This window comes from Bradysia coprophila, unplaced genomic scaffold (genome assembly GCF_014529535.1).
Source record: "Bradysia coprophila strain Holo2 unplaced genomic scaffold, BU_Bcop_v1 contig_200, whole genome shotgun sequence".
Lineage (NCBI taxonomy): Eukaryota > Metazoa > Arthropoda > Insecta > Diptera > Sciaridae > Bradysia > Bradysia coprophila.
In genome coordinates, this window is record NW_023503464.1 from 377,969 (window position 1) to 395,694 (window position 17,726).

At 38.5% G+C, this 17,726-nt stretch overlaps 2 protein-coding genes across 3 annotated transcripts in view; both read right to left on the minus strand.

Annotated features, from left to right (window-relative positions):
- The window catches only part of LOC119075342 (choline kinase alpha-like), a 28,929-nt gene that overhangs the window by 3,656 nt on the left and 7,547 nt on the right, over positions 1 to 17,726 (minus strand). Inside the window, exons 3-4 of the mRNA XM_037181770.1 lie at positions 1,067 to 1,190; positions 50 to 995 (exon numbers count right to left, since the gene is read on the minus strand). Coding sequence (XP_037037665.1) covers positions 50 to 995; positions 1,067 to 1,167 — 1,047 coding nt within the window. The 5' untranslated portion in view covers positions 1,168 to 1,190. The remainder of the gene's footprint in view (positions 1 to 49; positions 996 to 1,066; positions 1,191 to 17,726) is intronic.
- On the minus strand, positions 2,695 to 11,052 carry LOC119075359. 2 transcript variants are annotated; one of them, XM_037181791.1, is made up of 4 exons: positions 10,963 to 11,052; positions 5,925 to 6,135; positions 5,731 to 5,854; positions 2,695 to 2,979 (listed from the first exon to the last, which is right to left on the minus strand). In XM_037181791.1, exons 2-4 carry the CDS (start codon positions 6,116 to 6,118, stop codon positions 2,875 to 2,877), a joined length of 423 nt encoding a protein of 140 aa, XP_037037686.1. In that variant the 5' UTR covers positions 6,119 to 6,135; positions 10,963 to 11,052; the 3' UTR covers positions 2,695 to 2,874. The 2 variants fall into 2 exon arrangements, with proteins under 2 accessions (XP_037037686.1, XP_037037687.1); XM_037181792.1 differs by having other exon boundaries at positions 5,925 to 6,149; positions 10,963 to 11,050.

Below are 17,726 nucleotides of genomic sequence, written 5' to 3' on the forward strand. Positions count from 1 at the left end.
AATAATTAGAAACAACACGCAAAAACCCGAACAGACATGCTCAACTTACAAGCCAGCTCTTAATCATCACGTCTGGTTGTTGGTGGAAGAATTCATTGTTTGGCATCTTCTTGAAGAACCCTTTGAACAATTGTAGCGTATACATCACAAAGAAGTCCACTTCCATCAACAAATGATCAACAGAATCCAGCCCATTCGCGTCGAATTCAAAGTAATTCAATTTTTTCGTCTCATTCAAATACTCCGTCAAAATCATGCGACGATACTTCTCATCAGGCCATTCGCAGACTATGTGAAAGGCTCCGTCTTCTTTCATTTCAAGCATTTTACATACTAAGAGTGCTCCCAAGTCGCAGCCACGATAATCTGTACCCGCACCTTCATAGTCGATCAACATAACACGTTCATCGAATTGATCGGGTGTGTCTCGAACTAAAATATTGTTTTTGTTGAGATCTCCGTGACAAAGAACCTGCCGACCACCGACCTTTGACTCAAAACTACGAAGAAAATCGTTCTCAGACACACAATCCTCATCCAGACACAATAATTCATCTGGATCGATGCCGACGCGCTTCGCTAATTTCACTATATTCTCTTTGATGTATTCGCCTTGATAGCTTGCCGCCATCGAGAGTAGGTCTCGATTTTGCTTCGACAATGGTAATTGAAGAGCATGGAAACGGGCAAGCTTACGCACCAATTCCAATGAGATATTGTCGTCAACTAGGTCAGCTTCGGTGAGTCGATGTGATGGTATAAATTCTTCAACTCGTCCTCCATCGAAAACTCCGAACAGTTTTGGCCCGAGACCTTGGATACCGTTTGCGTAGAACACAATGCCTTCACTTGCTTCGCATTTGCCAGATTTGGCAATGTCATCCTTGTCGACTAATTTGCCTCCGTATAGTCTGACTAGGAATTTTTTGATCGGATTGGTGTTGGATGTTTCCGAAATATCTTCAACAGAGTACAATCGAGCACTGTAACCACCACTGACAATTGAATGTGTGGATGTTCAGATGTAAATTTTCGCCTTGAATTTTACGTTAAATCTGGCAGTTACCTAAATATGTTGACTGAAATGTCGTCTTCACTCAATGAATTCCACTGATCGGAAACAAATGAAACTGCCAACTCCAAGGCACGAGCTTTATCGATATCCATTTGAATTGAGTGGGGCAGTAGGACTGTTCAATCAAATTCAATGTTTAAATTTTAAAGATTGCGAAATTAGAATTTGCTCCTCACTATGGCACCGACAACTAAGCACTGATGGAAAAATATAATAAATTACGTGGTCAAGGGGAGTAGATTAATTTGCTGTGCGGTATGACATCATAGATATAGATGTTAATACCTTTGATAAATGCTTATGTGTGCGACGATAACACACTGCTTCGGTTGAACACTTTTTTTAAGCATCGAACAATTGTTAGATTGCGATCGCTGTGTGATGATGATGATGAGTGGGAGAGTTTCATTTAGTGATGAAACAATACGAAGTCACTGGTCTTTATCAACTTGAATGACTTCTCATGTGCTTCCTTCTAATCTTAATTTCACTTACTTACGTAACAGCCATTTTTAACCCAAGCGGGTTTCCAGTCGAAGGTTATTTTTGTTCCGCCCTTTCATAAAGAATTGTGCAGTGCTTTAGGGATGAGCGGGTTGGGGTTTTTTTCAAAACCCGCCCGAACCCAACCTGACCCGTTTTTCATTTCTGAAACCCGACCAGAGTAAACCCGACAGACTCTTACCCGCCCGAACCCGACCCGACCCGATTTTCATTTTTGAAACCTGATCCGAAGTCAACCCGAAAGTTTTATAGCCCGTCAAAGTTTTTTAGCAAATTAAGTTCAAATTTATGTGAGAAATGCTTGAATTTAATTTAATATTTCCAGAATTACGTTAAAACCGTGAAGAAACAACTTATATTGATACTTTTTATAAAATTTTAAGTACTTCTGGTTGGAACTTGTAAATACTCCTGAAACCTGCCCAAGCCCGACCCGACCGGAATATTATTTTTGAAACCCGATCCAAAGCAAACCCGAAGACTCTACAGCCCGCCCACCCAAAACCCGACGGGTCGGATCGGGTTTGCATGTTACCCGAATCTTCGGGCCAACCATACATTGCATGCATGCGTTGTATCTCAGAACATAATGTTTCAATATTGTCTAACTGAAATTTAAAAACTCCCTGAGAAGTTATGTAGCCGAGTGATGCATGAAGCTTTCCATTACAAAACTTATTTGAAATTGTCAATCCGAAGCGAAGCCGAGTTCTGTAAAATACAATTTCAATTCTATGCGTCCCAGCTCGATTTTAACCAAATCTGTCGAAATTAGCAGTATTTACTGATCTTTTAGCGAAATAACAGTCAAATATTAGACTAACCAAAGGCTCTATAGAGCCTTTGGACTGACACATCTGTAGGCCTTCCACCTCTGTGTTCGTCATATTATTTTCAGTAATCTTCTCACATAAATAGCGAAGAGAATTTGATTTTCCGAAAAGTAGGACTCAATCTCTCGTTGTAATGCTAGATAAAGCGTACAAGTGATTTGATGAACATTTTTCGAAATTTTCTTTATATATTTTGACGTGCGAGTGTCGCATTGTGTGAAGTAGAAGATTTTGAGTCATTCTGTTTAAAGAAGTAGAAGATTCCAGTAAAACTCATTCTCATTTTGTTAAACATTTCATTTAATGTCTTTCAACCATAACTGACTCATACAAAAAATAATAATTTTTTCTCACAAAACGAATTAGGAACATTAGTTGATTAGAATTTCGATTGGTTTATCTTTTACAATTCCCTAGATTGAGCGATTGACTTTTGTTGTGCTTGTTGATTTACGACTTGCTTTATTGCTTCGTCATTTTATTCCTGATTTCTTTGTCCAAATCCATAAAATGAGCCATTCTCGAATTGTTGTATGGTTCGTCGCTACCTGGTGGATGCATTCTCATCTGATGAATGGTTCAAAAATTGTGAATTAATAAAAATGGAAATTCAATTTCTGGATTTCGTTTTGCATTCAAACAACAAAATTTTACCCAAAAAAAAATATTTCTTTTCAATTACCTTTTGTTACCCTAGTCTTGAACTATCGCGAAATCATGAATTTGTTCAATAAATAAATTTGGAAAAAGACTAATTGTCGTATAACAGTAAAACGTAAACGTACTGAGTTCCAGTAGGTGTCAAGAGAGGAGAAAATTTAGTTCCAAAATCTACTAAACAAACGAATGCGTGCATATCGTTTCAATATTTTCAGGAGAAAAACAAATTCATTTCGACCATTCAGAAACGAATGCCATCTGTGTCCGCCAAATGATAACTTAAGTGATTTTCCCATATTTTCTCAAATTTTCCGATGTTTACCCTAATTTACCCATTTTTTCTAGCTTTCCTTCAATTTCCCAAATTTTATTTTCGAAAAAATTCAGTAAAATATGGAAAACTGTGAGAAAATCTGTGAAAATTTGGGAAATTATTAGGAAAAAGCTTTCCCAAAAATAGCCTCGGTTTATGGTCTCAAAATCCAGCATAGACTCATCACATTTCTGATAATTTCGAAGAGCTGTGCAATCTCTCCTTACTAACAACCGAGCTACGGGAATATGTATAACATGACTCATAGAGTCTAGATGGAATGTGACCAGTTCTCTTTAAATTATCATTCACGTGACCACAGACGGAGAAAAGAAAAAGGAACAAACAAACAAACATGCTATGTCTACCTCTAAATTTAAATTGAATAAAATGTGCAATACGTCTACGTATCACTTATATCAGCTAGTCACACACCGAACACCAAGGGAACAAATATATATTTCTAATGCAATTACCATCCCAAGCTTTTGTTTTTATATAAATTAGCCACACGTTCACCACTCACAGTCACAGTTAAAGGCATGCAAATGAGAGTAAATTAATTATTGCAACGTGTTAATTGAGTTATAAATGTTTAAATATTTCGTTAACAAAAACGTATTATAATCCTAGTGAAGCAGTGCAGTTGATGCAGAGTGATATATATTAAAGGTGCTACGGAAAAGTCTGTCTTTGTCATGTCTGTTTGTTAAGTATATATGTAAAAGTTTTGGTTTTTTATGTAGGAGTTTTGTAAATATTTGTTGTTGGAAAATATTATTTATTTATTGATTATAATGTAGCGTCAATGATGAACTTTATATATCTTCCATCTGCTCTTTTTCGATTCGTTTCTGCAAATAAAAAATTAATATGGAAACCACACATTCCGTGAGAATAAATTGATTAATACAACAACACCATTATTTGGGGGGTGATCGCATATAAATTAATAAATTAAATTGTTTTGGGGCTTTTTAGTTTTGCTTTTTTCTTTCTAATGACGGGTTCTTAACCTTTCACAGACGGGAAACATATGACCGGCATTATTACCCCGATCGAATCTATTACTTCTTTTGATTGAAATTCTTTCGACAGAATTTTGATTATTTCAACCGTCTGTAAAAGATTTTATTTTAATTACACACCCACCTATGCACAAATTACCGTTGAGGAACGTTATTTCTTATAATGTGCCACCATGTGTGCCACCTATTTTCACTGCTTTTACTATTTTTTTTTACCGAAAATTCCAGAAAACTTTCTATCGGAAATAAGTTCTGAGAGAAACGATCTTTCTTGCCAAAAAATTAGTTTCTGAATTTTCCTTTCCTTTTCTATTAAATTAGCTACTATGCGAGTGAAATGCAACCTCTGTGGAACTTCAAATGACAAATTATTAAGTTCAATTGACTGTAACAGCATACCACTGCTCCACCTAGCATTAACACTGGTATGTCAGACGTCAAAAGGCCTCCAAATTTTCATACATGTATGCGTGTACACTGACATTTCCTGTGCGTTTTAACTCACACCAAGCATAACTTATGTCTTAACGAAAGACATGCTAAGCAATGAACGTCAACACAAGATATGGTCGAATGTCAAACTCTCATGAGAGGTGAGTTTCTTTATATGAAATCGCTATGTCCTCCGGTTTGTATGAATAGACCATATCTGGTTTATACTGTCATTGATGCTAAGCCAATTCTGATACCAGCAGCCTCCAACCATTTTCTATGTTAATGCTAGGAGCAATGCTATGAATACGGATATTGTGAAATGTGTTGAAGTTAATAAAGGGCTGTCCGTAAAGGACGTACGCAATGAAGGGGAGAGAGGTCTGACAACTTGTGACACGCCGTGTTATATGAATCAAAATCAGTATCGCTTGTGATTGAAACAGGTACGTACCTGTTGTCCACTTTTATGTTTTATAAACCATTTACGTAAATCTGAGCAAACGAGCCAGTGCGATAAAGGATTTTCATATAGTTTGTCGCACTAGTGCGATGAAGTAAATGATGAAATTGATTCGTTACAGCAGGAGGTCACAGCTGATTCTCCTTCCCTATTTGATTTAATCTTTCTTTGCGTATCATTTAACAAATTATTAGAAAATTTTGGCCAAATGTTTAGGAAATTTAATTAACTTCAACTTTAAGCTTCCCTATTTTTTAAGAAAATGGCTCTTCAAGCCCTTGTGTCTGAAACATTCAATTCTCCGATTGAAATATTGTTTAGCAAAACCTCAAATGTAATTTGTGAGAAAATGTCATTGCTAGTAATGCCATTGATTAGTTCCGCATTAAATGAAATCAAATGAAAATCGAACAAAAACGTACCATGATTCTCACTTTCTCCTTGCATGCGTATGCTGATTCATCAGCGTCTTGATAACAATCACTTTTGTAGTCTTTCGGTAATGGCTTACCCTCATGTTCACATAGCTTATGTAACGGTCTAGCTCTGTAATAAAGTCCCATTAACCTTCTGTTCCTCTGTCTTAAATGTGTTTCCACTTCTAAAATTAACTTACCGCACAATAAGTTTGTCCATACCAGTCGGTTTGCTTGTTGGACAATAGAACACGTCTGGTGTTTTCTTATCGTAAACGATTGACTTTCGTAACATGTCTTTGTCTTTGATTTTGATGGACTTAACTTTGTCGTTGGCAAAGACGATGCCAGCCAACGCAACTAGGCATACTAATGTTAGTATTGGTTTATGCATGTTGTCGATGTAGCACACTGAAAATAAGAACCTGTAATGAAATGTGGGAAGAGACGCTAAGGTATCAAAGTTTAAACAATGGAAGTCAAACAGGGCTTTGTCTTTTCAATTTTAAGTAATTCAATTAGCCCTAAGCAACGTACAAATCATCTCGAAACAATTTCAAGTCCTAAGATTCAAGAATGATTTCTAAAAGATTTACAAAGACAAAAATGACCTCGAGAACAACCAAGAACGGACTGGCCTGGCACTGTGGGAATTCGGGCTATTTTATTCACACACAAAATTGAAATGAAAGGCTTTTCACAAAATTTCTTCAAACAACGAGTCGGTCTGGCCCTGAAAACAACATAGTAAACTCAAGACCTGATGTGGACTTTTTTCAGAATCTTTGGGTTATCGAGAAGTGAGAACTTGGAAAGTGTCGACTCGATACTATCGAGTCCGTTTCTTATCTTGCTCTAAGTATTTTCAATAGATTGATGGACAATCTATTACTTCGTTGGTTTCAACATTTATTTCACTTTGTAAGACCTGGTTAGTCAAAGCCCTAGCGGCTATTTTTGTCTTCCATAACAGGTAACATAACCGACCGTAAATGCAGAAAGATTTGTTTTTATGGGTTACAGTCAGAGGCAGTGAAATTTCAGTATGAATTTGCTTCAGTTTTTCAGCTGATCCACACCCTCGTCCACATTACACGTAAAATCACAACTGTTAATACTTGTTTATACAGTTGAAGCTGCTATGCACACGCGCATGGTAGTGTTAAAACAGTATAAAGGCGTATGAGCCGTGTTGATTGTTTGTGTAGATCAGCTGAAGCAAATTTATGCTGAAATTTCACTGCCCCTGACTGTAGTCCATAAAAACAAATCTTTCTGCATTTACGGTCGGTTATGTTACCTGTTATGGAAGACTAAAATAGCCGCTCAGTTATTTGAATGAATTAATTTCCTTCGTAATTAGCAAGGGACGAGCCTGTGCCCAATAAAATATGTCGCGTCCTACTCTCACCATTAAAAGATTAACTCATCAAAGTTTATGTTACAGTTGACGTCAACTATCATTCTTGATTCCCTACGTCTTATTATACATGCACAAATTATACGTTCTTGTACAGCCACACAATAATGAATGCTTAGTGAACTGTTCATTAGCAAAGTGGTGTTAAGTGTTAAGGAAGATCCAATTATGCAAATTGAATAAATACTGAAATTCATCCACCGTTAAAGAGCTAACTCAATAAGATTACAGAGGTTTTTTTTTGCACATATGCGGTCACTTGGAAAGAATGAAGAAAGAAAAAAAAAACTTTTACTTTCAAAACAATCTGAGCAAATTTCATATCATTAACATACAAATCATTTGATTAGCTTCTTATTAGCTCCTTCTATCTGCTACGATATCTAAGAAAAAAGATGGTATACATCAGTCTGTGATTACGCTGCTTTTGCTCATAAGTATATCAGTAATTTGTCTTAACTAAATGTTAGGTGAAAAAAGAAAACCTTCGCAATATTATATGTGAATTGTATGGTATATTAGCTGGCCTCTTTCATGCTGCTAACATTATGCGATAGATAGCACAGCACACATATTCTCGTTGTTAGTGGGACGTAATTTATTGAATTGAAATTGGTCGAATCTGTAGTCAAGGAGAGCCAGTTTCAGCCAACTAAAAATTCAAGTGCATGAATGCCATGTACCGTACTTGAAGATAAAAGGTTTTATGTGCAGATGAGACTCTTTTTGTAGATGGAAAATCTTTTAAACCGATAATGAAGAACCTATCGTTTGAGTCGCAAATCATTTAAAACTGTTTGGACATCTGTTAGTAACTTAAAACATTTACTTGAAACGTCTGACGTAATAGATTTAATCGCTTTCCGTTTGCAATGTTCTGATTCAAAAAATGCTTGAAAGCATCTGAAAATGTATCCATGATAGTTTACACTGTAATTGACAAGGATTTGCGGCACAGTACTGTAGAGAAAGCGTACCAAAATCCTCTCGGACAAAATTAGTTGTCGGACACTTATTGTTCTTTATTTCGTAAACTTTTGGTGTCCGAGGATTGGTACGCTTTCCATACACCATTTTGTCGCCGTACAACAAGCAATGCTCGGAACAGGTCGCTTTTTGACCTGATCTGAACCTAAGAATCGAAAACCTGATTTGACCTGAATTCGATCTGACCTGATTTTCAGTTGACCTGACCTGATATGTTTCAAATTTAACCTGACCTGACTTGACTTGCGGAGTTCTAAAATCATGTTTTTTATCCAGCGGCTATCTGCCAAGATAATGAAAGTAATACATTTGTCAAGACATTGTTATAATAACCTACGAAACTGGTCAATTCAGGTAGAATTCAGGTCAGGTCAGGTTTTTAGGTTCAGGTCAAAATTTAGCAAATTCTGTCCTTCAGGTTTCAGGTTTTTCAGATCAAGTTTTAGGTCGACCTGTCCTAGGGACAGCTGTTAGCGACAACGCCGAGATAAAAATAAACGACTAGCACCGGCTATTTCGCAGTAATGCTTGGAAAATTGTTAAACCAAAAGAAGTAATAGATTTTATCATCCGATACTGCTGATGAAATAAACGAAAAAAAATTTATCGATGTGACCATAATTTAGATTAGAGTATTATACTGCACCAACTGAAACCGCACTAAGTATACTTGGTTGATCATACGGTTCAAAATGTAATGTTGCAGCTAAGTGACTACCTCGCATCCAGGGCATATATTTAAAATTGAATCGGTAACGTTTTATGTCGACAAAAATCTTCCATTCTGTGCGTGTCAGAATGTACGAAATTGCTAAAAGTTTTTGTTTTGGCTGACTATTGAGTTTGTCGAATTGCAATAATTTCACGACCTTGAGAAACATCAATATAATGTTGCTGATTTGACGATACGAAAATTTTCTTGAGATTGTTTCCTCGAAGCGAAATGGTCAAAGATAGAGTAAACAACATGAATTGCTTAACGAATCATTTGGTTTAGATGGAAATTTCTTTTCATATTATGAGTGAAACCGCAGATTCTTCGAAAGCATGGTACCGATGAAATATTAGCTTCAATTAGAGCTTAACGAGGTGTAACTCACCTCTCTCCGAAGTGTCGTTTTAGTGGTAGAAAGTTTTTTTTTACCTACTGTTTAACGCTTATCTCCGGTAATAACCAATTACTAATTAGTGATCGACTTCTTTCAAATGTTAGGGATAGACTATGTCAATCAACCAAGACAACAAATATGTCGAACCTTTGGTTGTATTAGCTTCAGTTCTTCAGTATATGTAAAAAATGTTTCTCTGTCCACTGATGCCTGAGTGCAACACCATATATTACTTGTGTGGGCTCGTAGTGAAGGATCCTACCTACTCCCTAGTTGCTAAAACCAAGCTTTCAAACAATTATTCCACTCAAACGACACTTCGGAGAGAGGTGAGTCATACCTCGTTGAACTCGTAATGAAGCAAGGATTCCATGGGTACGATGTACCATGCTTTTCCTAGTGGTATGACTAGCCGATTATTTGAAGAGTTCGAGGAATGGTGAAAATTTGAACGAACACACACAGTGTAATTCATGTGTATCCTTGGTATCCAGGTAAAAGAAGAAAAGAAGCGGGAAATTGACCAAAATCTGGAAATGAGCAGAAATCAGGAAATTCGATCCTTGCAATCGAGATCCAGAATTGATTGTGCTCACATTGTTTGTTATCATCATCGAAAAATTATCATGAAATGTTGCCATACGTGTTCAGTTCAGGAACCTTAAAGAGGATTTACGTATGTGTGTTGCTTCAGTACTATCTACCGGGAGATGCCAACCTTTTTACCGGGAAATCCCAATATTATTACCTGATAAACTACCATGAAAATACTATTTGCACGCGCGCAACATAGTTCTACTAGTCCTTCAGAACCTACAGAGACCCGAGATCCTCCAACAACTGTGTATTCTGTTGTTGAAATTGGATTTTGTTTAAGTGGAATGCAATGGTACGTTGAAATGATCCACATTTTCGTAACATTGGCGGTGCATTGTTATGGAAATTAAAATTATGCTGAAACAAACACCAGTATCGACATTTTGGTATATTTTTTTTAACAAAAACTGTTGTCATTAGCATTTTTACAACAACATTTCGACTGAACACATTCAACAAATAAAGTTGTTGAGAATGACGTGTACGGAATAAAAACTTTTTTTTTCTCATTTTTTATACCAAAAACAAAAAAACTGTAGGAGTTGTAACTGTTGTACGATGTGGTTTGGTGTGTGAAGAGTATGTTAAACCTATAATATACGCGAAACTCGTCTTTCGAATTAAGAAACCTTGGCGAAATGAGTAATATTTATCCGAGTAAATAATGTACAAACGAACGTACACTCTTGCATAAACGAGAATATTTAAAAATAAATTGCAAAAAAAGAAATTAATTTGGCAGCGATGTGCGTAAGACCCATCAGTATAAGACCATATTTGGAGAGATCCAGAAATTTCACTTTTTTAATTAATCTGCAGAGATATCACACTTGAACGATTTATTAACATAAATTTTTCCTCGGTTAGATAGGCTACAAACTGATGTATGTCCATTTTCCAGTTCGTTTATCCGTTTCACATTTATTTTACAATCGCAATTTAATATATAAAATCCGCAAAGTCCACTACATTTGAATGAACAACTTTCAACGACAACAACAAATTTAATCGAATACTACGACACAACGACACAATCGAAATGGACTCAAGAAATTTGCTTTTTCAAAATGTTCCGTCTTTGTTGGTAAATGGATTATTTTACATTTTATACAGACGAAAACTAACCTGTTGTTAAAATTGTTAAACCAAACGAAAGACTTCAACGTTATTCAACCAACTAAACTCTTTTTGCTCAGCGATCCGTCTGGTAAGTCATTGTTTTCTTACATTTTGTTGAATAAGAGAGAAAAGCCGACAAAGACTTTCGTGAGAGAATTCATTCATGGTTGAAACTCAGATGACTGGTATGGCGATAATAGCAATGCTGCAAATGATGGTCTGTTACACTCATTCATTGCATCTCGTACCAAGTCGTAATTTTCTTTGACGATTTTGGGTAATCTGATGGACTAAGCCAAGAAAGTTAGTGAGAAGGGTATGTCATCTGTTCCAATAAATCGGTCTGTATTTCGAAGCTGTCAAGGTTACCTAAATCAAACCAACAAATCGATACCTACTTGCGATTACCTCGTAACGTCATCTTTGTTGAGTTTTGTTGATTTTGTAACCGCGTTGAGATACTAATGACGGTAGCTAGCTGTATTTTGTCGATTTTTGTTTTTAAAATAATTTTTATGATATTCCAGATTTTTTGTTTCCACTAAGTTTTTTGTACGCGAGAAATGAGAGGAAAATTTCCTTTTTGTAATGATGTAAAAAGTAAAATTGAAAAAACAATGAACTCGTGCTCATAATCTCCCACGAATTCAATTATTATTTCCCAGTATGTAAAAATATTAATAATTGAACTAAATCAACGCACTTCAAATAAAAGTTCTCCGAATTACAGCTCCCGAATATAGTACAATTTTGTCCAAATTTTTTATAGTGCCAAAATTTGATTGATACACTATCCCGGTTCAGCCAGTACTCTATTTAGAGTATCACATGCTTGAAGTGCGTTGACTAAATTATAGAACTGTATCGGTGCAATCCGTTTTGATACCATCAACGCAAACTATTACAATTAAACAATAAGTTCCAACACACCCACACCAATGTAAGTTTAATTGAAACCAAATTTGAGATTGATCATTACAAAATCAGCTTTAATTACTATCAGATTTTGGTAAGACTCTGTGAAAAATGTATTTTAATTAAATTAAATTCCACATAAATATTGTCAGCGTTTAATTTCACGTAATTTGCTAGATCAATCTCATTGTAGTCTTCATTCATCTCTAAGAATTCGTTTTTTTTTTCAACCAAAAATTCATTGCGGTAAGTTTTCTATTGTGTATAAAAATGTGGCCGTGGGGACCTATGTGTTAAATTGCAGGAACAATGCTATCGAAAATCGCTACGAATATAAATCGCCATCGTCAAAATTATCGCGTTGTTAAAAATTGCAAGCAGATTGATTTGGATGCCTCCAATTTAAATGCCAAACTGAAGCAAGATCAACAAAAAGAAATAGGTTATGTACAGAGTCACAGTTCCAGCAAAGTAACATCGGATGTCGGCAATTCCCTTAGCGCTCTCGTTAATGTAGACACATCCGCTGTTAAGAATGCCGCACCGATCAGTCATGTTGATACAGACGAAGTGTCGAAGAAGCAGTCGAATCGAGTAAAGTCCAAATTGGATCGAAATCGCAACAGCAACGTTGTAATAGCAGCTGCTAATAATGCCGGAATGGTCGGCTCTGTGACGACAGACGAACTGCCGACGAAGCAGTCGAACCGATTCAAGTCCAAATTGGATCGAGATCGCGCCAGCAACGGTGTCTCAGCGGGTGTTGAGAATGCCGCACCGATCAGTCATGTTGATACAGACGAAGTGTCGAAGAAGCGGTCGAATCGAGTAAAGTCCAAATTGGATCGAAATCGCAACTGCTACGTTGTCTCAGCAGGTGTTGAGAATGCCGCGCCGATCAGTCCTATTGATACAGACGAACTGCCGACGAAGCAGTCGAATCGAGTAAAGTCCAAATTGGATCGAAATCGCGACAGCAACGTTGTCATAGCAGCTGATAATAATGCCGGACTGGTCAGCTCTGTGACGACAGCCGAGCCTCCGAAGAAGCAGTCGAATCGAGTCAAGTCGAAATTACATCGAGATCGCACCAGCAACGTTGTCTCAGCGGCAGTTAAGAATGCCGCACCGATCAGTCCTGTTGATACAGACGAACTGCCGACGAAGCAGTCGAACCGATTCAAGTCCAAATTGGATCGAGATCGCGCCAGCAACGTTGTCTCAGCGGGTGTTCAGAATGCCGCACCGATCAGTCATGTTGATACAGACGAAGTGTCGAAGAAGCAGTCGAATCGAGTAAAGTCCAAATCGGATCGAAATCGCAACAGCAACGTTGTAATAGCAGCTGCTAATAATGCCGGACTGGTCGGCTCTGTGACGACAGCCGAGCCTCCGAAGAAGCAGTCGAATCGAGACAAGTCGAAATTGGATCGAGATCGCACCAGCAACGTTGTCTCAGCGGCAGTTAAGAATGCCGCACCGATCAGTCCTGTTGATACAGACGAACTGCCGACGAAGCAGTCGAACCGATTCAAGTCCAAATCGGATCGAGATCGCGCCAGCAACGGTGTCTCAGCGGGTGTTGAGAATGCCGCACCGATCAGTCATGTTGATACAGACGAAGTGTCGAAGAAGCGGTCGAATCGAGTAAAGTCCAAATTGGATCGAAATCGCAACTGCAACGTTGTCTCAGCAGGTGTTGAGAATGCCACGCCGATCAGTCCTGTTGATACAGACGAACTGCCGACGAAGCAGTCGAATCGAGTAAAGTCCAAATTGGATCGAAATCGCAACTGCAACGTTGTCTCAGCAGGTGTTGAGAATGCCACGCCGATCAGTCCTGTTGATACAGACGAACTGCCGACGAAGCAGTCGAATCGAGTAAAGTCCAAATTGGATCGAAATCGCGACAGCAACGTTGTCATAGCAGCTGATAATAATGCCGGACTGGTCAGCTCTGTGACGACAGCCGAGCCTCCGAAGAAACAGTCGAATCGAGTCAAGTCGAAATTACATCTAGATCGCACCTGCAACGTTGTCTCAGCGGCAGTTAAGAATGCCGCACCGATCAGTCCTGTTGATACAGACGAACTGCCGACGAAGCAGTCGAACCGATTCAAGTCCAAATTGGATCGAGATCGCGCCAGCAACGTTGTCTCAGCGGGTGTTCAGAATGCCGCACCGATCAGTCATGTTGATACAGACGAAGTGTCGAAGAAGCGGTCGAATCGAGTAAAGTCCAAATTGGATCGAAATCGCGACAGCAACGTTGTCTCAGCAGGTGTTGAGAATGCCGCGCCGATCAGTCCTGTTGATACAGACGAACTGCCGACGAAGCAGTCGAACCGATTCAAGTCCAAATTGGATCGAAATCGCAACAGCAACGTTGTCTCAGCAGGTGTTGAGAATGCTGCACCGATCAGTCCTGTTGATACAGACGAACTGCCGACGAAGCAGTCGAACCGATTCAAGTCCAAATTGGATCGAGATCGCAAGAGCAGCGTTGTCATAGGAGCTGTTAATAATGCCGGACTGGTCACCTCCGTGACGACAGATGAGCCTCCGAAGAAACAGTCGAATCGACTCAAGTGCAAATTGGATCGAGAACGCAACAGGAACATTTCATCGGATGTCGTCAGTTCGAGTAGCGTTCCAGTTAATGTTGTCATAGCGGCTGTTCATAATGCCGAACCGTTCGGCCCTGTGAATACAGACGAGCCGGAAGATGTATCCCTTGGCGTATCAGTCGGTCCTGAAAAGACGACGGAAATTCAGGCGAGTAAAGCACCGAAGAAAAAGTTCACTCGACATAGAAAGCAAATGAAATCGGCTTGGCCGAGAGAAATCACCAAAAACAACAGAGAGCATGGGAAAGCGTTTAAAGGCTACACAAAAACGGATAAGGGAATGGTTCATGGTGTCGATCGACCAGAAAGACAGCTCGGTCTTCGATGCTCATCGCAATTTTGTTTTACCTCAAAGGAAAGAAACTGTCATGACGTGGATGAAAACAAGCGTGCTGCAAATTTTAATTATTTTTGGGACGACCTCGACTGGGACCAGAAAAAAATTTACATCGCGTCTTTGGTTGACGTGGACAATACTCAGCGTAAAGTTGTTGAGGAATCACGTCGCTCGAATTCGTCAAAATACTTCTTGAAAATTGATAACAGGCGTGTGCAAGTATGTAAAAAATTTTTCCTCTCGTCTTTCGGTCTGAATGAATGGATGGTCAGAGAATGGACAACAAACAACAACAACGGTATGATCCCAGCTAAAGCTACTCTCAATGCACGGCGCAAGGCCAACCGTCTTCCTTCGCAAAAGTCATTAGCTGACAAAGAAAGGAAAGACTTTCTCCTGAAATTCTTCGATGACTTACCGAAAATGCCATCCCATTATTGTCGACAACGTACGGATAAAAGTTACATCGAGCCCAACTTCCAGACCCTGGCGGAACTCTATCGATACTATCAATTGTTGTGTTCCGAATCTCAAAAAGGAAGTTTGAGCTACGGGTTCTTTTGCGATCTTTTTAAAGACCGAAAGTTAAGTCTATACCAGCCCAAAAAAGATCGATGTGACACTTGCGAAGGCCATGATAAGGGAAATGTTCCCCCCAATGAATACAACGTGCATGTGTCACTGAAAGATCGAGCTCGTCAGGAAAAAGACAAAGACAAAAATCGAACATTAGCTGGAGAAATTCATGCATTCGTTTGGGACGTGCAAGCTGTAAAGCTGTGTCCAGTCAGTAATGCCAGTGCGCTTTATTTTAAGCAAAAACTGAAGGTCCACAACTTTAGCATCTACGATTTGCGTTCTAAGGATTGCATGAATAACTGGTGGCACGAAGGCGAAGGCCAGATGGATGCATCAATTTTTACTACTTGCGTGAACGACTTTCTGAATGAAAACTGTAATGATGATTTGCCAATTGTTGTGTGGTCAGATGGTTGCGGATACCAAAACAGAAACCAAATTCTGTCCAACTCATTGTTGGATTATGCCGTTCGAAACAATAAAAGTGTTCAGCAAAAATTTCTAGTCAAGGGACACACGCAAATGGAAGTGGATAATGTCCACGCTTTGATTGAGAAAAAATTAAGTGGGCGCCCCATCAACTTGCCAAGCGACTACATAACAGCCACTATTGAAGCTCGAAAAACTGTACCACTGAAAGCCAAACTGTATAATAACCACCAAGACTTTAGGAACTACGATGACTCCCGCTTATTTCGATACAACAGTATTCGTCCAGGCAAAAACACTGGCGATGATACCGTTCAAGATTTGCGAGTTCTCGACTACAGTCCGGACGGTATAATAAACTTCAAAATAAATTTCGATGATCCATTGCAGCCACTACCTCGCAAACCAAAAGAGCCAACTATGACCTACGACCAATTACAGCCGTTGTATTCAGAAGAAATTAAAATTTCTGCCAAACGGTACAACGATCTGCAGGACTTGAAGATTATTTTGTCTAAAGATTCGCATGAGTTTTACGACCTGCTTAAACATGAAAATTAAAAGATCCTTAATTTTTGTAAATTTTTTATAATTAACTTGGAACAATAAAACGCTTTCCCACTGTTCCCGAGCCTGGTGTAAGTATTTTCTTTTCGTTCATTAGTTTTTGAGTCTTCTGTGGTTTCACAGTCTGTAATTCTGTATCAAAACGTTCAAATGTTGTTCAAAATCTACCAAACCCAATCAAAAACGTAAAGATGACGTTACGAGGTAATCGCAAGTAGGTATCGAAATAATCTCTAGATCTTCATATTACAAAATCTTCTACTTCAATCTATATCCTACAGAAATCAGCAATATCAGTATATTTACATGTTTCCTCAAAGTGATACAACTCTGCGAGATTTTTAGGTCTCCTCCAAGTGTTACAACTTTCCTTCAAAATTTACAATTCTCCTTCAAGATTTTCAACTTCGCTCCAAGTGTTACAACTCTCCTCTAAGTGTTATAACTCTACAACAAGATCTACAATTCTCCTCCAAGGTTTTCAACTCTTTTTCAAACATTACAACTCTCCTCCAAAGTTTTCAACTCTCCTCTAAGATATCCAACTCTCCTCCAAGATTTTCAATTCTCCGAGATTAATAACTTCAAGATATTTGAAGTAGGAAACGCACTAAATTCGTTTACAATTCTAATTGACCGTGATGAAAACATTACGCTGAAGCTGAAGTTTAACCAAAAATAAAACGACCAATAGTCATTTGTGTACCTGTTTTGGACGATTGATTTTAGGCAATTTCGCGGATTGTAGGCCGAACGAAGTGAGGCTTACAAGCGAAAGTGCCTTAAATCAACCGTCCCAAACAGGTGCACATGTGAGTTTTCATGCAGAGGGCCGGAACCCCGAGAAAATTCGAAAAATTGCCCTCATTTTCTGCCCCGAAGCATGAAAAAATATTTCCTTGTACAGGTGGAATCTTTGAGTGAAAACTAAACTTTGAAGATTTCAAAAAGAAATTTCACTACAATTATTAAACGTAAACCTTGTGCAGAAGCAGCAAAAGCTGAACTTCACCAGGTGATCAACAAACACACTCTACTTGTATAATTCACGCCATAAGTGCGCTTCAGAATTTGATTTTCGGGTGAAACAAATGAATTGAAATAGTCATTTGTGTCCCTGTTTTGGGCGATTGATTTTAGGCAATTTCGCGGATTGTGCCTTAAATCAACCGTCCCAAACAGGTGCACATGTGAGTTTTCATGCAGAGGGCCGGAAACCCGAGAAAATTCGAAAAATTGCCCTCATTTTCGGCCCCGAAGCATGAAAAATAAATTTTCATGTGTCGGGACCGAAAATGAGGGAGTTTCGATATTTT